The 23,028-nt window shown below is 41.8% G+C and overlaps 3 protein-coding genes across 11 annotated transcripts; all 3 read left to right on the top strand.

The window, feature by feature from the left end:
- The first annotated feature begins 197 nt into the window (after nt 1-197).
- Nucleotides 198-4,019, top strand: gpa33b (glycoprotein A33 (transmembrane), paralog b). Of its 8 annotated transcripts, none has more exons than XM_037240286.1 (9): nt 198-357; nt 748-914; nt 1,514-1,727; nt 1,819-1,983; nt 2,414-2,530; nt 3,034-3,157; nt 3,251-3,618; nt 3,658-3,671; nt 3,711-4,019. In XM_037240286.1, exons 1-9 carry the CDS (start codon nt 306-308, stop codon nt 3,945-3,947), a joined length of 1,458 nt encoding a protein of 485 aa, XP_037096181.1. In that variant the 5' UTR covers nt 198-305; the 3' UTR covers nt 3,948-4,019. The 8 variants fall into 8 exon arrangements, with proteins under 8 accessions (XP_037096181.1, XP_037096182.1, XP_037096184.1 ...); XM_037240287.1 differs by having other exon boundaries at nt 3,658-3,692; nt 3,732-4,019; XM_037240289.1 differs by lacking the exon at nt 3,658-3,671 and having other exon boundaries at nt 3,251-3,582; nt 3,745-4,019.
- Nucleotides 4,020-4,479: 460 nt separating this feature from the next.
- Nucleotides 4,480-15,823, top strand: LOC119115592 (immunoglobulin-like domain-containing receptor 2). 2 transcript variants are annotated; one of them, XM_037240277.1, is made up of 9 exons: nt 4,480-4,604; nt 6,850-7,173; nt 8,369-8,488; nt 11,551-11,607; nt 12,349-12,495; nt 12,577-12,765; nt 12,956-13,157; nt 13,854-14,460; nt 15,509-15,823. In XM_037240277.1, exons 1-9 carry the CDS (start codon nt 4,532-4,534, stop codon nt 15,542-15,544), a joined length of 1,755 nt encoding a protein of 584 aa, XP_037096172.1. In that variant the 5' UTR covers nt 4,480-4,531; the 3' UTR covers nt 15,545-15,823. The 2 variants fall into 2 exon arrangements, with proteins under 2 accessions (XP_037096172.1, XP_037096173.1); XM_037240278.1 differs by lacking the exon at nt 11,551-11,607.
- A 687-nt stretch (nt 15,824-16,510) lies between these two features.
- Nucleotides 16,511-23,014, top strand: slc15a2 (solute carrier family 15 member 2). The gene is made up of 22 exons (XM_037240269.1): nt 16,511-16,791; nt 17,661-17,748; nt 18,130-18,271; nt 18,343-18,435; nt 18,512-18,611; nt 18,699-18,789; nt 18,853-18,930; nt 19,263-19,345; nt 19,426-19,509; nt 19,621-19,710; nt 19,791-19,835; nt 19,995-20,027; nt 20,201-20,289; nt 20,360-20,441; nt 20,536-20,661; nt 20,827-20,991; nt 21,427-21,473; nt 21,555-21,662; nt 21,722-21,818; nt 21,896-22,039; nt 22,118-22,222; nt 22,320-23,014. The coding sequence occupies exons 1-22, from the start codon at nt 16,783-16,785 to the stop codon at nt 22,506-22,508; spliced, it is 2,088 nt and encodes a 695-aa protein (XP_037096164.1). The 5' UTR covers nt 16,511-16,782; the 3' UTR covers nt 22,509-23,014.
- Nucleotides 23,015-23,028: the final 14 nt, after the last annotated feature.

Below are 23,028 nucleotides of genomic sequence, written 5' to 3'. Positions count from 1 at the left end.
GCTTTTGTGATGGCAAAAATTGAGCTCCAACTTAGTTTCTCTATGTCCCTCCCCCCCAAAAAATTGGATGACTTACAACTCACAGAACAGATTGTGTTCCGCTTTTGAGGTTCCACTTTATTACTGTGTACTGAAGGAGTTTCCGTGAAAGCCTTATTGGTTGTTTGGTGTCACATGACCTATAACCGTTCACTTATTACCTGGAGGAGTGTCACACTCCACATCTGACTGAGCGATCGTCAAGAAGATCGGGCAGCCTTTTCTTCCAAGGACTTCACTTTCATCCTTTACATTTGATTCCAACAATGACAGCAAAGCAGCGACTTGAATGGCAGAATCTACTTCTGATACTAACAGGTACAATCTGTCTTTTTTTTTTTTCCATTTTTTCCAAATCCACACCACACCTTGATTATATGATCATGCGAGTCAATCATCAGCTCGCTTTGTCACTCAACCGGAAGCGGGTTGATTTGCTTTACTGCTGAGGACAACCAGAACCAGGAAAAAAAAAGCGAATTAGGTACTTTATATTGTCGTCACCCAACAAAAAAAACACATCTAAAGTTAGTTTTGAATAATCGTTTCAAAATTTGCTTGATGCGGAACTTGCATGTTTGTTTTTTTTTGAATGACAATGACTATGTGTGACCAATATCACAATTCATTTGAATACGGTGCAATATGTTCTGTAGATTAATTTCAAGGGTTTCCTAATGAAATGTACTTGTTTCACTTTCACTTCAGTGCTTCCTGCCTGCAGGAGTTTGCACGTTTCAATCCCACAGGACGAATATGAGGCTACGAATGGAGCAGATATTACTCTGACATGTTCCTTTACTCCAGCAAACCCTGTCTTTACCATGCTGGTTCTCACATGGGAAGCGTATCCTGATGTGGTCGAGGATCCAACGGTGAGCCATTAATTGAAATGTCGTTGCCTTTCTTTCATTAGATGTAAAAACAGTCAAACGAGATGCTTTCACCGGATTAAAATGCTACTGCTTGATATTTTCATTTGCCGAATTTGTGTAAAACGCACAGGCAGATAAATGCAGCATGTTTTGTTACAGCAGTTTTCCAGAATATTGTGACTTAAAAGGCTTTTCATATGTTTTCATTCAACTCCTCATTTTTAAGCATTTACAACTTTTTGAGGGTGCTCTAAAATACTCTTTTCAGATAATGCCGCTTTTATATATTGACATGATTTAATTTCTTTGTCAAATGTAATAACTCAAATCTATGTGTACATTCTACACTTTGAAATGCTGGCTTCATTTTAAGAGAATCTATGTACATGTTTTTAACTCTTTTGTCTTTGGGTCTAGCCATGCAGGCTACTAGCCACCAGTTTACTGTGTTGCCTTTGACAGAATTAATTCATTGATTTATTAATATTGTTGTTATTATTCATTATTATCCGCCTCACAGTTCAGTGGTGAAGGGTTCGATTCTGGCTCTGATCTTATTATTACTCATTGTTATTATTATTTGAATGTGCATTCTCCAGAACACTGTGGCCACCTACTTTTTAAACAACCCAATTGACATCGCACCCGCATATGAGGGTCGGGCATTCATGGAAGTGGATGTTGCCAAACAACAAAGCACACTGCGTTTAACAAAGCTGACTGTAGACGACAGTCGGAGCTTCCAGTGCAACGTCAAAATACCAAATGACGATGAAGGAACGACCGCGGCCTCCACCTCCCTGCTGGTGCTGGGTAAGAACAACTCTGATTGCCTTTTTGGTCACTGCTCTGTCAACACACAACTGATCATTTACGACTTCATGTTTTTGTCTTCATGTTTTAGTTCCTCCCTCCAAGCCTGTGTGCGGGCTGCAGGGAGCAGCAGAATATTGGCACGATGTCACCCTCACCTGCATGTCTCAGGAGGGCTCCCCAAAACCAACCTACAAATGGAAACGCTACAGTGTAGAAAACATACCCAGACCATTTCCACCCAAGACTACCGAGAGTACGTTTCTTTGGAGCGCGCAAGCACATCGATTCATTTACAGTGAAACCTCCAAGGTCAATGTGGCACATCTAGAAACATATAGGCCTCAAACGTGAAGCCAAAGTGAATATTTACATTTTTACACTCCATAAGCATGCTTTGCTTACACTCGGGAGTTTTTAGGAGGCTGCCGTTGATGGTAGAGGTCAAATGTGACGATAACCATAGAACATGAAATGGAATTTACTGCGTTGCTGAGAAGGGTCTCAAATATTGCAGAAATCATCAACGATACAGTTAGAACATTGATAGTGTATAGTGGAATAGATTATGTTCACATCAAATTTGATGGAAAACAAATGACTACATTAAGCGAAGGAGCTTCAACTAAAGCAGTTTACTATGTAAATGATTGCAAAATGTAACAAATGCTTTATCTTTACCTTAGAGGACGGGGCACTTTCCTTGTTTAATATTTCAAGAGAGACTTCCGGATTCTACATCTGCGAATCAACGAATCGAGTTGGCTCCGACAGCTGCAACTTCACCTTAGCAGTGATGCCCAGTGAGTGTCAACATCCTTCTGAGCCATGTGTGATTTCAGCCGGCATTTATTGAGCACTGCTTCCGGCTGGTAAAACCAAGAACATGAAATGTTACAACGGGCAGTCTAATGTCAAATCCAGCCGGATGGTTGTTCCATGCCAAATCGACCCAGTGATTTGGTTTGAATGAAACTTGGTGTACTTGTTGATACTGATGGGATAACACTAAATCTCAAAATTTCAGTCAATCGGAGGAGGGCTTTGGGGGCTACGGTGAGTTTTGACGACTGGGTCGATTTTCATAAAACGTAATTACTAATAATAGAAAGGGCATTCAACATGGATTCAAAATCATTTAGAAGATTGGTGCATATTTTAGTAACTTGACCTATTGACCTATATTTTGAAATTGACCTTAAACTCCTGGCTAGCAGGCGCACATATAGAGTATAAGTATAGCAGGGCACACTGTCAGTGACTTAAAAATAGAAGAAAACATCTCTAACCTTCTTCCACACTCTAGGTAGCATGAACCTTGGAGCCACTGGAGGTATAATTGGTGGTGTTGTTGCTGGATTTATTCTTCTTGGCATTCTCATCTTCTGTTGCTACAAGAAAAGGTCTAAAAAGAACAAGAACGTTGAACGGTCTGTCCTGTTTAGTCCTGAATATGTCTAATACGAAAGTGGAACCACCAGTCAACTCTTAACCATTTCTTGTTTCTCTTCTTGATGACTCAGGTCCTCCAAAGAAATTGAATTTATAGATGATCCTGAAGCCAGAGGTCAATGTTTGGATGAAGAGTCTAATGCTATAACAAAGCAGACGGAATACAAAGATGCTGTTCCTCAAAACAGTCACAATATGGAAAGTATTGGACTCACATCGGAAGAGGATAATCATGGTTCTGATAGTGGTAGATATCCGAATGAGCGAGACCAGGATCGTCAAAGTGATCATGGTAGTCGGAACCGCCTTGATAGAAATGAGTATAGAGGAAGTCGAGACAGGCTCGATGAAGACCATGATGGTCGAGACAGGCTTGACGATCACCGTAATCAATACGGCGGAAGTCGAGATCGCCAAGAAGAACGGAACGACTACAGAGGAAATCGGGACAGGCTCGAAGAACGGAACGACTACAGAGGAAGTCGAGATCGCCTCGAAGAACGGAACGACTACATAGGAAATCGGGACAGGCTCGAAGAACGGAACGACTACAGAGGAAGTCGAGATCGCCTAGAAGAACGGAACGACTACAGAGGAAGTCGAGATCGCCTAGACGAACGGAACGACTACAGAGGAAGTCGCGACAGGCTCGATGAGCAGCGTGATCGTTATGGTGGCAGTAGAGATCGCCTGGAAGATCAGAGCAACTACAAAGGAAGTCGCGACAGGCTTGACGATCAGTCAGGCCGCTATGGTGGGAATCGTTAATGACGCCCATGATTACTCGCTTCTGTATTTGATGAATTTGAAAAATAAATTGATAAATTCATTCTTCAATGTAGAATTTTATTTTCAACATGCCTGTTTTTGACACCATAGGTTCAATTTACTGCTTATTATTATTACTATTTATTTTGTAAATGGCTCTCTTTGTGGGTCAAATTATTGGGAAAAAATGGACGAAAAAATAACATTATTATTATTATTATTGTTGTTGTTGTTGTTGTTGTTATTATTATTATTAGTAGTAGTATTATTATTATTATTAACAGCATGGAAAGGGGAGTTCAAACTATTTGGAAAAAAAAAGTCAAAAATGGAAATAGCATTTCAACAATTTTTTTTTCCAAACGTCCGTCATGCTAACAATAACACACATAAATACAACTACACACTCGCAACGTTAGACGGAGGTAAAAGGTTCAAACATGACAAAATACCGAAGCGTTTCTACACCCCTCCCACTCGTGTTGAAATGGTACAGTCCGTCCCGTTAGTTCATTGTGGTCGGAGAGTCACTCCTTCGCTCAATAGCAGCTGGTCGACGACCGAACGGATGGACATGCGAATAAATGCTTGCTCCTGACCGACAAACGGACCTGATGATGAATTCCAATCGCTTGGCTGTTTTCGTAGGAGCTTTGGGTAAGTGAAATAGTTTTGTTTGATATTGTTATAGTCCAATGACAACATCTTTACAACATCAGCTCAACAGGTTGAAGCTTCTTTGAACCGCTTCATTGGATGCTTCGAATCAAAGCTCTTCTTTGAACTTGTTTAGTACGCGCTTTTTACCAATTTCAACTTGTTTAATGCATGTATAAATAGTTATAAAGGCAACTATATAATAAACTCCCGTCATAGCGTTATGGATTTGTGTGCGTTTTATGAATACGTACGAATAATGAATAGGGACTAATTCAAAAAAAGTTCTGCATTAGTCATTTTTAGCATGTTCATAAATTTGCCCCCTCTGCTCCCGCGTTGTCATAAATTTAAAGATATGTTCATTTTAATCTTTAATCATTTGATTATTTAACAGTTCTCGTAAAATTAATACTCACGACTTTTAAAAACAATAACAATTTAATCATAAAATACCCTCTATACCGAGTCATTACTATTAAATAACCATAAAAGTAATGCCTAATGATTTTAAGTACATTACAATGAAACACACAAAATCTATTTGTGCTACAGTGTAGCTTTGCTGTACAATTATAAAATATTTTTAATTTATTTGATCAAATATTTATTATCCAACAAAGATAATTTGAAACAAATTGACTTAATGTGATTCATCCATCATCAAACATGATTCGATACAATGCATATCTTGTTTTTGCACCTTAAAAACAGCTCTTAACATTTTATCGTTCTGTATTTTCAAAGCAATGTGTTTTTTTCCCCTTATCAAACATTGCGCTACATTGCGAGTCTTATCAGCATAAAGTTTTTGTTAGACGAATGATTCAATATGAAGGAATGTCCAACTGAGTAAAAGCAGGAAATGTGCAAAGGAAAAGACTGACAGGAAACATGTTGCTTTGTCACCGGTGTTCATGTTTAAAACTAGCTTTCCCATCATGTAACATCCCTAAAGAACACAACTAACTCAAAAAGTAATTTGGCAAAAATATATGTGCCTGATTCACAACTCGTGAATCACCTTGTTGAGAGAAAATCCCAATTTCTGACCCTGACCCCATTTTTGGGAAACCTTGATTTAAAGTCTTAAAGTATTTGCTGCGATTGCACCTTTTATTAAAGCTGCTGAATAACACTTGCTTAACGTCTAATTGAAAGGACATAGTCGTTCCACTTGCTGACTCCGTTCGTGGGATGTAACGGTTCGCTATTAATCCTCAGCGGTCACTTGGTCTGTTCATGCGCAACTGGGCCAGGCCTGATCTTCTCATTGGTTGCCATGGAGTAAACTCCTGCCCCTTTCTGGTCCTCAAGTGGGACAGGAGAAGGGGGGGTGCAGCTTACAAACAATGGGAAACAAAGCGAAGACTCGTGGGAGGAATTTCAGCGCTCTAGCATTGTGAAACTACATACTCATCAACACACGGGGACGAGGCATTCACGATTAAGCGGCATGTTGTGATTTGATACTGACTTTGCTATCAGGTATGACTTTAGTGGGCGGTTGCTCCTTTTTTTGGTCCTTTCCCGTCTTTAGGAGTTGTTTACAGTGATTTCCTGCCCCTCCTCAAGTGAACTTAACACGGTCGAATGCAGTCACAAGTGTCTGCTCGCTCCATCCACCCCCTCCCACTGTGATGACTACCCCCTGCCTCTTTATACTCCCTCCTAATGCACCCACTCCCTGCACACACATTGGAATTTAACCCTCCTGACCCAAGCAGCCCCCCCCCAACACACACTGAACGTCTGCCTTCTGTTTTGGTACCGGACAAGTTATCTACCAAGGCTGCTTGTTCAGGTGCAACGTGGTTCGTTCAGTTGGGTAAAGAAGAGAGTCAAGTGAAAAATCTTCTTGACAATAAACTGCTCTATGCTGCCCCACTAATCTAAATACATTTTTCAGATGAATACTCATGAATTAAGCAGCAAAATCCACCTGCGTTTATCCATCTCAGACGGTGGCCATTTTGCCACTGAAAATGACATCACAGTTGCTCCGGGCTTAGGTAACAAACAATCAAGGCTCACTCGACCGAACTTAGAAAACAGCCGATCCTATTTATTTTACTGGGTAAAATGTATTTTTGTATTGTAAGTTGTTATTGTAAGCTGTGAGCAAGGTCACGGAACAAATCAACATTTAGGGAGCAAGTACCTTTTGAAAGCTTTACCCCTCCGACCGAGTTTTTTGATAGTAACGAGTACAAAAACACCACCTAACTCTTACGTCTTTTCTCAGTGTACCTGTGTGATGGCATGCACGTCATGGTGCCGGAGAAGCAGCAGTACGCCATGCTCTTCCAGTCGGTGGTCCTCCCTTGTCACTACCAGACGTCCTCCAATCAGGCGCCGGTGGTGCAGTGGTGGTACAAGTCCTACTGCCACGATCGTACCGGCGACTCCTTCAACCTGCCTCAGCGTCTGCTGAGTGCGCAGCAGGCTGACAAGTCCCACCTGGACTGCGCCGACCGGGGTCGCACGGTTCGGGTGGTGGCTTCAGCGCAAGGATCGAGCATGACGCTGGCTGAGCACTACATGAACAGAGACATCACCATCATAAACAGTAATATTGTTTGCTCTTTTAATGTTGTCTTTAAGCGTCCCATCATTCTATATCATTTCACTTGTTCTCATGAGTCCCTGGACTGAGGATCAAGCAATCGTAAAGGCATATTGCGAGCATTTGAAGGAATCGTTTCTGAAAGCAACTCCAGAACATCATGTTTGTTGAGCCATGAACATTGCATCGACAAAGGAAGCAAGTCGTTTTCAGCTCCTTAGCTCGGTCAATAATTTGTCAAAAGAGAGAGAAAAAAAAACACATGCCAACTGATCGAAAAATAGTCTCGATTCTGGTAAAAATATGAAATGAACCAAATTTGATTTTGTTTCATGTAATTATGATTGATTATAATCTACGAGCGCGTATTGCTGCCACACCACACAAAAACAAAACTTATATAAATGATTGTTTCAAATGTATGAAAATCGGACCTGTTAAATCAAACAGAGCTGATGTAATTGCAGGAAGCCATGACCTACTTGAGATGTCACTGCACACTAGTTTACCACAGCACCCTGGTTGGGAATCACTGCCCTAAATAAATCCATCCATACAATCCATTGCCTTTTGTATTTACCTCACAATAGGCCTAAATCACCTGTGAATACAAACCTCCAATATGACTTCTATTCAACTGTGGAGCTCTTTTAAACACCAACCCTTATCAGGAAAAAGCACACGTCTTCTCATAATGCACTAATATGCCACATTCACTATGGAGTGATGCATGACACTAACCATTATCTTTGCAATGATATGCAGGTGTCAGTGGAACAATGTTATACAGTTAGTAATGTTATATCAATGAAACTGGGAGAAAAAAAAATCTGAGGAAAATATTTCTGCTTTTGAGCAAATGCTGTTTTTTCATCAGGGTATGTTCAAGGATGCCAACATTTGCAAACATTCGCCAGACATTCATTAAGTTCTACATTCGCCACACATAACGTTTTTTAACGGTCGCAAACAGTTTTTCATGTCACCAAGAAGTTTTGATCAAGTTAAAAATTTTGGAAATGATATACTTTGGCAAAGACTGCGACTTGACTTGAGTAAATGTAACAAAGTAAATGTAGTGCATTACTATCCACCTCTTGTGACGGCATCAATCATGATTACATATGAACATCTCATATACATGTATTGTTTGTCAATCAAATGAGTTCCTAAAACTTGGTTTCGCATCTTCATGCAGAAGCAGACCTGCGTATCGGGCAGGTCCAGTGGGGTGACAGCGGAGTGTATTTCTGCAAAGTTGTCGTCTCCGACGACCTGGAAGGCACGGACGAGGCCCAGCTGGAGTTACTGGTGCTAGGTAGGAAAAATGCTTCATGAGCTATATCAACACTTGCATAAAATGAGTAAAAGAGGGGAAACAAATCTGCTTTTACAGTGATAATAATGCTTTGGTTGACCTTTACGAAACAATTATTAGCAGATGTGCCCCCTCTGTCTTTTCAACTGCAATACTGAGACCACTGAATGTATATCTCAGCATTTAAATGAGAAGAGCCTCCGTAGAGACCACCAAATGACTCCCGGTCCTCCTATGACTGACACCTGTTCTCCATTCAGCCTTTCCATTTTACTGAACATTGGGTGCAAGCAGAGGGGTCAAATCCAGGTTCGGAAAGTAGAAACCTTGCCCCAGTTTGGCTCAAGCCACAGGTACTTTTAATCAACCAGCAGGTCGCGCTAGATCCCTGGAGCTTGCTTGATCCGGCGTACCTGTGGCTATGAGCTATTGTGAGTTTTTTTTTTTTTTTTTTAAATCCAGGACACCTTCAAAATTCTAATGCCGAAATAAACAAAACTACAGTGAAATAAATTGTCATTGTCATAATTGTATGAGAGCTTTGTCGTGGCCAGAAGTCAGGCTGAGGTGCAACAATTTATTCCAATACTAACCCTCAAATTAAAGTGCAGGGACCTCAGTTTGAGAGCCACTGCCACAGAGAAATGTGGTTTCCATACTTGAAAAAGTGTCGCCATGCCAACAGGCTTCATTTTCAAGGAGCTCGGGTTGTGTTAAGGGTGGCTGGTGATGATGTGAAGAGGATAAAAGAAGTGGCATGGGCACTCTTGCTTGTGTAATTGCGTGGTCACCCGATGAGAACGAATCACAATGACTAGGTTGCTTGCTTTTGTTGTTTTTTTAATTGGTAGAAATAAACTTATTTGTCATTTACACCACTGACTGCTTTCTGCTCCTTCGTCGCCAAGTGTTAAAACCCCAGCAGCTGAGGGCAGTGGAGTGGACGCATGTATTTCAAATGAAGTTTTCTTCGACGTTACTTTGCATCATTTGAACTGTCCGTTCGCTCTGCTTTGCACCGCCTCATAAATGCACATCAATGCGACTCCCCCCCCGCCTGACCAACCGCCGTAGCATTAGCATAGCTTGCAAGGCTAATGGAATCATGCATGCCTCACAGATTCCCCCCAGTTCCAGCTACATTGTGTATGTTCAAAAAAGGTATTCAGCATATGTTTTATTGAAGCACTTTTCTTTTGGTTACATTTTTCTCTGACATTTCCCCCTTCTGCCTTGCCAACTCTGCTCACATTTTCCTCTATTGCCTCATTTCTTTGCACCTTGTTATCTTTCAGCGACTTGCCGCATAACTCGTCCAATTTTTTTCTTTGTCTGTTATGGAGTCTTGAATCATTTGGTCAGGCCAGAGTTACATTTTATCAGCGGGTGAACACTGACGAAACTGCTTTTTTTTTTTCCTGTTACTCCACAGTTGCTAGCTAACATCTTCGCCTCCTGGTATTGCTTTTTAAATCTGTGTATGAAACACAGAGGTGGTATTGTAGTGATATAGTATGTAGTTGGACCGTTGTTATGTTACTTCCCATGGCAAATTGCTGTAAACTGTGCCCCTGTTTATAGTTGACAAGCCCCCCTTTTGTTCTTTCATCCAAAAAGCAAGGTGTTCCTCAGATAAGGGGGGAGTAAAAATGCTGTTTACTGTTTGAGTCCATTTCTCTCATTCACCCATTCACACACACAAATACGTTGGTGAAACATTACCCAAAACATCTTATGTCGTTTTTAATCTGTTACAGCAGTGATCGATATTGAAATATTACATTTTTAATCTCTCTTACTAGAGTCCCCAAAATGCGTAAATTACATGTGGATTTTCTGAATAACAATCTCTCTTTACATTTGACTGATTTCGATGAATCATTTTGATATACAGTAGTGCCCGACGATACTAGTGACCCGACTTACGTGTTTTTTGAGATGAATCATTTGACTGATTTTCTCCTTTGACTTTTGAGAGCGAGTTGTGGTACGAGCACTTTAAGATAGCAGTGACCTCAAAATCAGATGAGGTCACAATAAGCAGCAATTTATCAAATATACAACAATTCATCAAAAAGAAGCTTCAAGATGTTTAATGCCACTCCCACAATTTGGACAAAATAACAATACTTACAAGCATACCGTATTTTCCGGGCTATAGGTTGCTCTGGAGTACAAGTGGCACTGGCCATAAAATGCATAATAAATAAGGAAAAGATATATATAAGTCGCACTGGAGTATAAGTCGTATTTTTGGGGGCAATTTATTTGATAAAATCAACACCAAGAACAGACATGTCTTGAAAGGCAATTTAAAATAAAAATACAATAGAGGCAACAATAGGTTGAATAATTGTACGGTATGCTAACGTTACATGACACATAAACAACAAACTGAGAACGTGCCTGGTATGTTAACATATTAAGAGTTATACAGATAACTAGAGCATGAATGACATGCTAACAAGTTTACCAAACCATCTGTGTCACTCCAAATCACTAAAGCCAATGAAATCTTCATCCTCTGTGTCACTTTTAAACAACACCGCTAATTCCACAGGTAGGAGATGAGGCGCTTCCTCTTCTACGTCGCTTACGCCAGACTCGTTAGTTGCAGTTCCAATTATTCCAGCCGTTCTGAATCCTGACACACAGACCTCGAGCTCCCTCTTGCGGTTTAGTGTGAAAATAACATGTAAAGTGATATAATAATGTGTTAATAATTTCACACATAAGTCGCTCCTGAGTATAAATCGCACCCCCCGGGCAAACTATGAAAAAAACTGCGACTTATAGTCCGGAAAATACGGTATATTCTTTATCCGCTAATGAAAATGATTCAAGCATCTCACTTGGTCACTTAGACGTATAGTTACTTAGAAGCATTACTACTCTTGGTCTCTTCTTGTCTGTATTATAATGTCCCTGGTGGCCAAGGCAGACACACCAGAAGGACCATGAATTGAGCAATTGCTACAAATTTGGCCTGATCCTACATGACTGCCTCTCATGCTTCCTGCTCCCTCTGCGAACCTTCCCCACTTATTTACATCTCTCTACAGGCAGGACATCTGAGCAGGCCGATATCCTACCTGAGTTTGATGTGGAGATTATGCCAGGTACATTTTCAACACTTTTTCTTCAGCTCTTTGCTTGGCTGCTTACTGCATTCTTTTTTTTTTTTTTTTTACTTTTTACTCTCACTGGTCAATTTATTCAAACTATATTTTGACAATAATATTTTCAAAATCATTTTTTTAACTGCCGACCAGTTCAGGATGTAATCTGCTGTTTGCCCACCGATATGGGCGAGGCTCCACAATAAAGTACAACAAGACACAATATTGTACAGTAGGGGCATGATACAACACGTGCAAACTCCACACAGGAAGCGTGCGTGTGTGTGTGTGTGTGTGTGTATATACTGTTACTGCCTATTTGTTACCTCTATTTATTTAGCGATCTACTAACCTGTTGTACTTTTACACTTGTGTAGATGCTGTTACTGAGTAGGAGGTGGAGCAACTGTTTATATAAAACAGTAATTGTTCATGTTTTTCATATTAATCTTAATTTGAGTCAGTCAAATTTTGTCTCATTGATCTCTCTTGGGGGGGCTTGACATTTATTTGGGTAGGGCCCCCTGGACGTCTGAACTATATATAGAGAGAGAGAGAGAGAGAGTGCGAGAGAGAGAGATATAGCTAGATATGAGTACATATACCTGTGTATTACGAGCTAAATATTGCATTCATTTACGAAAGAAGCATCTCAGAATGTGTCCAAAAAATAAATATGCACACTGTTACATGCTACTGTCAGACAACCCATGTCTCCATATGTTTCTGTCTGTATTACAGAGTGGGCATTTGTAGGCTGCGTGGCTCTGGGCAGCATCTTGTTCCTGCTGCTGATGGGTATCTGCTGGTGCCAGTGTTGCCCACACTCCTGCTGCTGCTACGTGAGGTGCTGCTGCTGCCCCGACACCTGCTGCTGCCCTCGACACTGTACGTAACTTTATGTCATCTCCAACAGCCCTTTGACTTTAATGGCATTCAACGTTTGAGTTGCATGTTTTGCTCATGCAGTATACGAGGCCGGGAAGAAGGCAAAGAGCGCGCCAGCCGCCCAAATGCCAATGTATCCCTACTACATTCCTGGTGTTCCCACCGTGGTGCCTCTTGCTCCACCGTCACACGTGGAGCCAAAGCTCACCACTATTGCCTCTATCCCCTCCATGACTTCTATACCTACTGTGGAAAATAACCTAGCTGGAAGTAAGTGTCATATCAAAACTTAACTAACACATTCATGATCATCTTTAATTCCATATGTGTCAGGGATGAGTGGAGCAGGGCGACCAGATGCAGCTTGGACCGGGGTTGATTGCGGCTGTCTGTGTGTGTTCCTGTAAACGGAAATTGTATACTTGCATCATTTAATGTTGAGGCACGTGTGTCTAAACAGCCAACAGCCTGTCCGAACTCAGCTCTCTCCATGAGGGAGGGAATGCAGATTTCAGACACACCTACCACACCGTCCAAGTGAAGGCGCTGCCACCCATCGCCGACGCCGACGATGAATCGTCACTCAGAGCGCCTCCACGCGCAAAGAACCGAAGACACAGGCGGGAACGAGACAACTACTCTGACGATGAACTGGACAGGAGGTGCGTTTTGTTCCATCTGCCGATGGAGAACTTAAAAATCTAGGGATGGGCATAGTAACCATTTGATTCAATCATGCATGACGCCGTCTTTTGAAATAAATGATTGTGAAGATGCCAAAGAAGGAGACATATCATTGCTGTCGGGGGAGGTGGGTTAGGGTTAGGGTTGTGATGGGACCAGTCAGGCAAAATATGTCTTGCTATGAGAGTGTGCCTCTACTGTGTTTAGCGGCAGAAGTTGCTCAGACAGCGAGTTAACAACTGAACAAGTCTCCATAATAACTCGACAAACATCATTTAAGCGTTGACTACTACTCTTCTAAAGGTCTGAAGGTGTCAAAATGAATCGGTTATTGATTATAAAATTAACCAACAACTATTTTAATAATCAAAAAATAGTTTTTAGCCATTGTACCCTAAAATTCTACAAATAACAGTAATTCTCCGAATTCATTTGATTAATTGATGGAACAATCGATGAGAAAAATACCCCATCGTAAGAGCCCTACTTATGTCTGATTGAAAGAAATGTCACCAAAAAAGCCAATATAAAAGCCAAACAAATTAAGAAGAACATTTTATATAATTTTTGGTTCATACATCTTTTTTTTTTTAGAAAAAGCAAAACACTTGGAGTCAATCTTCTGATCCATGTGACGTCCATGTAACCACCCTGTGTCGCGTCCATTCCCACAGATGGAACGCTCGCTCAGAGCACCTCCAGAGGAAGCCTTTGAGCAGAAGGGGACGCACTGCCTCACTGGACGAGCTGGAGGATTTTGCACGCTCTTACGATTCCCGTAGCCGTCGGGCCGAGCCCCTTGTTGTTCGGGATTGCAGCCCTCCTCCGAGATGTCGCTATAGAAATGAAGATGACAGCTGGGATCGTGGCAGCCCTTTGCCACAGACGAGAAGAGGCACATGGGATGGTGAACTCACATCCCGGACACCCTGTTACAGGGACTATGATGGCACTTTCCTCGCTCACGTGATGGAGAGGAAAGCGAGAGGTGACAGAGGTGACGCACGACCGGATGAGGACAGTGACACTCCCTCCAAAGGCAGCTCCAGAGGCAAGGGCGGCAACAGCTACTACAGCCGCTCACCTAGCAACCGTCCCGAAGAGGATGACCCTCTGCCTCCGTACTCTGAGTGCGAGGCGGAGCGCTGGTACCGTACCAGAGAATCTGTGAGAACCGAGCGATGTGACACCGCACAGCCTGCCATGAGGTCTTTCTCGCACGTGCGGTCGCAGCAGGGGATGTCCCTACCACCTCAGGAGAAAGACAGACGACACAATCTGGTGAGTTACATGTAGCAGGAGAAACTGACATCCCGTCGACAGCGTTCTCCCACCACATCTTGACTGCTAAATTGCGTTTCTTGCAGTAGGGCTGCTCGATTATGGGTAAAAATCATAATCACGATTATTGACACGATTATCTTTTTGAAATTGGAAAACATTATCGAACATGTTTAAAAAACACTCTCCTCACACTCATTGCTCAAGAAAGTGCGAGTGGGGGGGATGCTTGTCGCGCGACATGAGTTTTCATCAAATGGAGCGTCACGGTTGACCAAAAAACCAAAATAATAACAATGATATGAATGTTGAGATCGTCTGGAGCCAAAATTGGTATTATGACTAAAATTCGATTAATTGAGCAACCAAACACTTCAGTGTGTGAAACTATGCGGTGTGCAGTGTATATGAGAGGCTTCAATTCATCTTATGACAAGCAGTTCAGAAGATGAACGAATGAATGAACGAACGAACGAACAAATGAAAATGGAAGCAAATGAACCTCTAATTGGGTGCAGTGTCCATTAGAGTCTGACAATAGGCAAATGTATTGAGACATGACTCTTAATCAATGTTCAACACCATACGTACTGTATTTTCTTCCATTTTCACTTAACTAAGTTGGAATGACCACGTGTCCTGATACTTTTGTCCATTAGTTTACAATTTCTCCCTGACAACAAAGCTCAGCAAGGCCATCTGACCTCAAGACTAGACTATGGAATGACACAATGCTGGCCTTTAAACATTAAAAAGTCATATGGGGTACATATTTGCATTTCATGGGGTCTTATGCTGTGATGCAATATTAGTCTGTTTTTCTAATCCACCATTTCATCATCTCTCAGCATTCACTGAGTAATCATCAAACTTTGCTTTATTTTGTGTCACTTACAGAGATCCAAATATTGCAATCGGTTGCTTTACCTATTTAACATCCATATTTTCCAATGATCTGCTATTAGCCCAAGCTACTTATTTCCACTGTCTCCAGCATGAATGCATGGCCTCTAACACATGGCTCTCTCTCACTCTATTTCCTCGGCAGAGCACAACATTGAGCAGGAACACTCTCATAGTGTGACAATAGCCTCGAACCCGCCCTGTTGGATCTAACTCCGCCCTTTCCACCATACAGTATGCGCCAGATTATTGACTTGATAGACTGGAAGGACCTTGCCAATGCTTCATCTTTGGATGCTAGAGTTTGACTATTACTCCAATGCAACTCAGGTTCAATTTGTATTTGTGTGTTGTAATTAATGTATTGATGCATATTTTTTGTAAACACTGAAACTTGCAATTGTTCTGCAGAATTTATTTGCACTCTTCAAATAAAAGTATGAAACGCCAGCATGTTTTTGTTGTGCTGCTGGGTTCACGTTAAAATCGCAGAAGAACATGTTAGTGTTTAGTGCCACTATATAAACTCTGAGTTTTATTTTTTATCCCAAAAACAACACCAAAAGTAAATGTAGATCGAGTAAAACTATGAGACAAGGCGTTATCACACTTATTCCAAAAAAAAGAAAGCTCTTAGATAATTATTGTCCAATCACACTCCTAAACAGTGATCACAAAAAAGTGACCTAAATTTACATTATCACACTAAAAGGTACCCGGACCATATCATCAATGCGAATCCATTGAGTTTTATGAACAGATCAGTAAAAATGTTAGATTAGTTCGGGATTTACAACCATTTAATTGAGGATAAAGGATTTATTCTGTTCGATTTTTACAAGGCATTTGACTCGTTATAACACCCATTTCTTTTTAAAGTCTTACACCTATTTGATCCATCATTTTGTGACGTCAACAAATGCTTTTAAAACATTAACTCATGGCACCTCCCCTCGTTTCCCCATTAAAAGAGTCAAACAAAGATGCAGCATTTCTCCCTTTTTATTTAACCTCGCTGTAGAGACATCAGCAATATATATTAAAAACTCCCAATATATAACAACATGGGCACACTCCACATATAAACACGCACTAGTGGTCACGTGGCAAGTGATTTCACCAACTAAAAGAGAAAAACAAACACACACACAAAAAGAGATACGTCAACAGAAGGGAGGACAACTCCCACGCTCGTAATGTTTATTAATCGAATATTTTTATGTATATTTATTTTTAACGAATATGCTTGGTGACGACATCGTTGGAGCACTTCGACGTAGTGGCGGAAAAGTCCTTTAAAAAGCGGCGCCAGGAGAACAAGTAAGACGAGGAGGAGGAGGAGGAGGAGGAGGAGGTGGAAGAAAAAGCTTTTTAGTTTTGGACTCTACGCTGCACTGACTGCACGCCGCCGCCGCCAACATGAGCAAGGTAAAGCAAATGTTCACTTTGTTTTGTCTTTTGAGGGGGAAACAAGAATATAATTCGGTGGCTTTTCCTTTCAAGCAAAATCATTCGATCGTTTAGTATCGGAACTGCACGTCACTTTGATGTCTGACGAGAATCATAATTTTATTTTGGAATACATTGGGCATAATATTACGACTTCTGTAAGAGTAATTACGTATTTTACAGTTGAAATGCCCATTATTTTATCGAGTCAAACAAAAACACTCAATGGCTTTAACTTTCAATTTCCAATTGTCTGTCGTGTACTTGAACGCGTCAAACTGCACATTTCAAACTTATCGTTTTTGCTTCAGTTTTATTATCAAGGCGATTCCCCCCTCAAGATAAGAGTTTTTCTTCCCAAATGAAACGGGCACAGTCTTTTTTATTTTTATTTTTATTTTTTAAAGCACGCACGATGGAGCGTTTACGTGTCCTCGCACAAATCATAATGGTCACTGGGATGACGCAACACGAGGGTCCTCAGAGCGCACGAGCTCTTTTCGCCCCCATTCATGAAGTTCCACTTCCGGTTCAAGACCCAAATGACTTGAAAGGCTTTAAAAAAAACAAGACGAAATATTTAATTTTAAAAAGCAGTAGTAGCAAAAGATCAAGTTGGATGTTTTTTTGAGACCATAATCTTAACAGAATAGCCATTATTAATTGGGAATAAAAATTGTAATCTTAAACGTAATTTCGATTTCTTTGTGTGTCTTGGCATGTGAAGAAATTGACAATAAAGCAGACTTTGACTTTGATATCTATCTTCTTTATATATCATATATTCAGAGATGTTTCTTTTTAATAAACTGTTGCAAATCTAAAATAAGATGTTTTGTTTGTTTTAGAAACTTTGTGGGACAAACTACCCGGTGAGCATCTGCTTCATCATCGTCAACGAGTTCTGCGAGCGTTTCTCCTACTATGGCATGAGAGGTAACTCGAATAGAAGCAAAGAACTACAAAAACAGTTGCAGCCTTCGGCAGTCTCCATATTTGCTACAATCTCCTTTTTTCTGCAGAATAACGGATAGGGGAGGGTGGGAGTGGCTAAAAAGAACCATAACACCTGTCCTGTGCTAGTCAGATGACAGTTCGGGAAGTCGACTTAACGATGAGGGAGTGGCCCCTCATCACGTCGTGTGTGTGTGTGTGTGTGTGTGTGTGTCCGGCGTCACGCGCGGGTGAATCAACACCGACTCGCGTACGTCTTAGTCAGCACAACTCGTGCCGATATCCGTCCACAATTTACTCCTGTGCATTCTCCATGTTTGCCTCCTGCTCCTCTGCAGTCTCACTTTGCTTTGTGATCGTCAGCGGTGTTGACGTTGTACTTCTTGACCTACCTACGCTGGGACCATGACCTTTCCACGGCCGTCTACCACGCCTTCAGCAGCCTGTGCTACTTCACGCCCGTCCTCGGCGCCATCATCGCCGACTCCTGGCTCGGGAAGTTTAAGTCAGTGGGGAGGAGAGCGCTTTGTCTTCTCGTGATCTCGCTTTTAGTCTTCATCTGTGCCCACCTCGCAGGACCATCGTCTACCTGTCCATTGTCTACGTGCTGGGTCATGTGATCAAGTCGGTCGGCGCCATTCCCACGGTGGGAAGCAATTCCATGCACATGTACGAACGCCCGCAGACCAAATCGGACTGAGCCGCTCTGGCGTTATTGATTGACAGTTCCTGTCCGTGCGTGTAGCTCTCTGTCCATGATAGGTCTGATTCTAATCGCCTTCGGAACCGGCGGGATTAAACCCTGCGTGGCCGCCTTCGGGGGCGACCAGTTCCACGACAAGCATGTGAGTGGAGAAATTCAACTCTAGAATGAAGTCAAATGATGTTCAAACATTCTTTGATACACGCACTTTTGAATTTTTTGCTGTCAGGCCACCGAGAGAATGAAATTCTTCTCCATTTTCTACATGGCAATCAACGCCGGCAGCTTCCTGTCCACCATCATCACACCCATCTTAAGAGGTGAGTCTTGCTGCCCGCTCGTGTTGGTGTCACTGCTGCTGATACCCCGACCCCCCCCAACAGGAGACGTGCAATGTTTCGGCGACGACTGCTACGCTTTGGCCTTCGGAGTGCCCGCCGTTCTCATGATGGTGGCGTTGGGTGAGCACTTCCTGTTTGTACTAAATCACTCAATAAATTCATACTTAATTATGTCAGTTTTGTACATACAGAAGAAAAGAATGATAGTGATACGTCTGTGTGAACGTTTTCACTTTCTGCTAGTTGAGCGGATGATCGTCAGCGGTTCTGACAGCGCATCGCCGTCCTTCTGCACGGCTCGCCGCTCGCAGTCTAAACAGAACGTCCACAAAATAAAAGTGCGGCTTTAAAAATATGCGAGAGGGTGTGGCCAATTCGTGTTTGACAATGATTAACAAACGGAACAGGTTTTAAATTAAATTAAATATACTTATATATTTTTCTTTTCGTAGTTGTGTTTGTATTAGGCGGCAGACTCTACCGGCGAAATCCTCCTCAGGGCAACATTTTGATGGAGGTTTGCAACTGCATCAGCGTGAGTCTTCGCTTGTTGACTTTTTCCTTCTCCTTGATAAGAATGCGATTGATTTCCATACATTTTTTTTTTTTTTGCAGTTTGCCATCAAGAACCGCTGGAGGAGGTCCAAGTACGAGTCCAGCAGAGGGCATTGGCTGGACTGGGCCGAGGACAAGTACTCAGTATGATGTTTGTCTCGCTAATGCGAACTGCTCAACTTGCTTCTCAGCTGCTCAACTAAAAGGAAGTTCACAACAGTATTTAAAATGCAGCTTTTCTCTTTTTGTCAACAGAAGCGTCTGATCATGGAGATCAAAATGGTTCTGCGAGTCCTGGTTCTTTACATCCCTCTGCCCATGTTCTGGGCTCTGTTCGATCAGCAGGTCCCGCAACCCGACTTGTTGATCCGCCTCGACGCGAACGACGCTAACGATGCGTTTTTGGTTGTTTTTTTTTATTGCAGGGTTCTCGCTGGACATTGCAGGCCACCAGGATGAATATGTCCTTTGTAAGTTTGTTGTTTTCTTATGGTTCTATTCCATGTAATCATTGTCGGTTGTAAGAATTTTACGAGCTAAATGGAACAGCCGCTTGTCGATGAACTTCCTGGTGGATTGCTGAAGTTAAACTTTAATCGTTTATTGCTTTTCTTGATGTTCCATAACAGGGAGCCTTCTCCATCAAACCTGATCAAATGCAGGTGGGTGCTCACTCACACCTCTTGTGGAAAAAAGTGGTATTACAGTTACCGCATTGTTTTGTTTTGGTTCACCTTATTTCACCTAAAAATCAAAGTGACAAATTCTACATTTGAGAAAAAGGTCCTAAACTAAAAAGCAGATTTTTAATTTTTGTTTTTTTCTCCCTTGCTAGACTCTGAATGCGATGTTGATTCTGGTGTTCGTGCCCCTGTTTGACTTGCTCATATACCCGCTGGTTTCCCTCTGCAGAATCAACGTCACGTGAGTTCCTGTCGTTACTTTTTCAATGCTGATATAAAAAAAAAAAAAATGTTTATTTTTTTTTTCTCAGTCCTTTGAGGAAAATGGCCACCGGGATGATTTTTGCCGCGTTGGCGTTTGGTGCCGCCGCCCTGGTGGAGATCCATGTGGTGGTACGTCACATGTTGCTTTGACCAACCAATCAGAAATCAGGATGGAAAAAATGTCAGTGAATCAAATTAGCGGTCTGATTGCTGCGTGTTGTAGAAAACTGTGGTTACACCAGCACCGGCGGGCAAGTGTCTGCTGCAAGTCTTCAACTTGTCCCCACAAGATGCCAGTCTTCAATTCCCCGAAGGCAATCCTTTTCCTGAGCCGCTGCCATATCTACAGGTAGCCAAAAAAAAGTCCTAAAGTTAGTCAAAATTGTTTTTGTTTTCAAATTGATATAACAAAACGCCATTGATAGAATATATATACGTATTTCTTTTTGTCTCAAAGGTCATAGTAATTCAATGATAAACAACTCCAATGAATGACGAGCAGTTTGTTTGTCAGGATCCTGGTGAGTACCTGACGCTGCCACTAGAGGCGCCCAGCACCAACGTGAGCTTGGAGGTCCTCTCCGAAGGCGCTGTCTCTCACTGCAACGTCACCTTTGACCAGCAGGGGGCGTATAGTCTCATCCTGCACCCCTCCGACAGTGGAATACGCTGTAAACTGGTAAGTGAACATATTTGTATGATAGTCTATATTTCTTTTACAACAAAAAAGTCCCCCCCCTCAAGAAAATAAGTGAGTGTATTTTGTAGAAATAGAAAACATTTGTACCTTGGTGAAAATTTAACAATACTACAAAAATTAAATTTCTTCGAACAAATAAAATAAAATGTACCTTTTTTAATGTTTTGTTATATTTCATACAGTGAAAATGTGTCAAATTGCAGGAAATGAGAAAATATTGTTAGATTTTTTTTTCTCCAAAGTCATGAGATGAATTAATCATATAACAAGAGTAAATACACTTGTGGGTTTGTCACTCAAGTTAATTTTTTTTCTTTTTGTTCCAACAAAAAGTGATATAACTGCACTTTATTTGAGAAAACTTGAAACCTGGACGTGGTCATGGTTGAAGACTCATTGATGTTTGTAATTCAGGTGAAGGACCACATCAAGAAAAATGACGAAGGAGCACCTGTCCTCAGGTAAAAATGTGACATTTACCTTCTAGCGCCACACATCGCCTGCCGCCTTGAGACAAGCTAAGCTAGCGCCAACCCATGCAGGTTCCTCAACACGCTGTCAGAGGCGGCCAACGTCACCGTGGGAGACAAGACGTTCCAAGCCGACGCCAATTACGGCGTCTCTGCTAACAAGACCATCCAGCAGGGAGAGTGAGTGGACGTCCATGTCACTTCCTGTCTCCTATATTAATGACTGCGTCTTGCATCAGGTATAGCAAGGTGAGCTGCAGTTTAAAGTCAAAGACTTTAGACCTGGACCTCGGGCTCCTGGATTTTGGAGCTTCATACACTGTGATCCTGCTGGAGGTAAGTCAGGACACAGAAACCTTGTTGTTGGACACACACTCTGGAGATATTCGGGATTTTCTTTTACGCCTTCACAGGAATCTGGTAAGATAACGGCGCACAAGATGGAGGACGTTCACGCCAACAACGTCCACATAGCCTGGCAGATCCCTCAGTACGTTCTCATCACCATGGGCGAAGTCATGTTCTCCATCACGGGCCTGGAGTTCTCCTACTCGCAGGTTTGGGTTCCAGTCCAGGTCTTGACAAGAACCAGGAAGCCAGTCTCAAATCATTTCTGAAAACGCTTGTCCTCGCAGGCCCCCGCCAACATGAAGTCGGTCCTGCAGGCTGGGTGGCTGCTCACCGTCGCTTTCGGGAACGTCATCGTATTGATTGTGGCGGAGGGCGCCGGCCTTGAGCAGGTATTCTTCACCTTCAAGGGATGTTATACTTATTTAGCAATCTTTTTTTTTTTTTTTTTTTTTTTCCTCAAAACTGATTGTGTGCATGTTGTTGCAGTGGAAAGAGTTCCTGCTGTTTGCGATCCTGCTGTTAGCCGTGTGCACGGCGTTCTCAGTCATGGCCCACTTGTACACGTACGTGAACGTTCAGCAGCTGGACAAAACGTGCGCCAGCGGCCACGATGACGACGACAGCGACAACACCCTAGATGAGAAAAAAGATTTGGGGTCGAGCACCAAATTTTAATTCTCAAGTGCGGTCAGTATTGGGAACAAAAAGAACCACTTGATACCTTATTGTTAGCATGAAATGCTAATTGTAGCTTTTACACAGGTTTTGAATTTTTGTCGTCTCAGCTTCTTTTTCAGGATTTTTTTTGTAGAATGCTTCATCATTCAGCCTTACTGTGATTTTATTCTTTTCAGGGTTTTATTCACATTGTCATCATCTTACAATTTTTTTTATTTTTTTTTTTAAATCAGTTTGCCACATTTTAAAAGGAGACTATTTTCACAGGTTTATGGCACAGTTTACAACTTTTTTCACTGAACAATACTAATTTAAGTTTTTAACTGTTTTATTCTGAATTCCAGATGTTCCTCGTGGTCTCGTCAGTTTGCTTGTATTTAATTCCTGATTTCTGTCAATTAGTTCTGTTTGTGACTGAAACCTTTGTGTTAATTTAGTATTTTTGATTCAATGAGCCTTATTTGCTTTTGTTTGTTGAATAAATACTTTTTGTAACTCCTGAACTTCGGTCGAACTG

Source organism: Syngnathus acus, chromosome 21 (genome assembly GCF_901709675.1).
Source record: "Syngnathus acus chromosome 21, fSynAcu1.2, whole genome shotgun sequence".
NCBI lineage: Eukaryota > Metazoa > Chordata > Actinopteri > Syngnathiformes > Syngnathidae > Syngnathus > Syngnathus acus.
The sequence above is the reverse complement of the archived record's forward strand: the minus strand, read 5'-3'. Positions and strand labels throughout refer to the sequence as shown.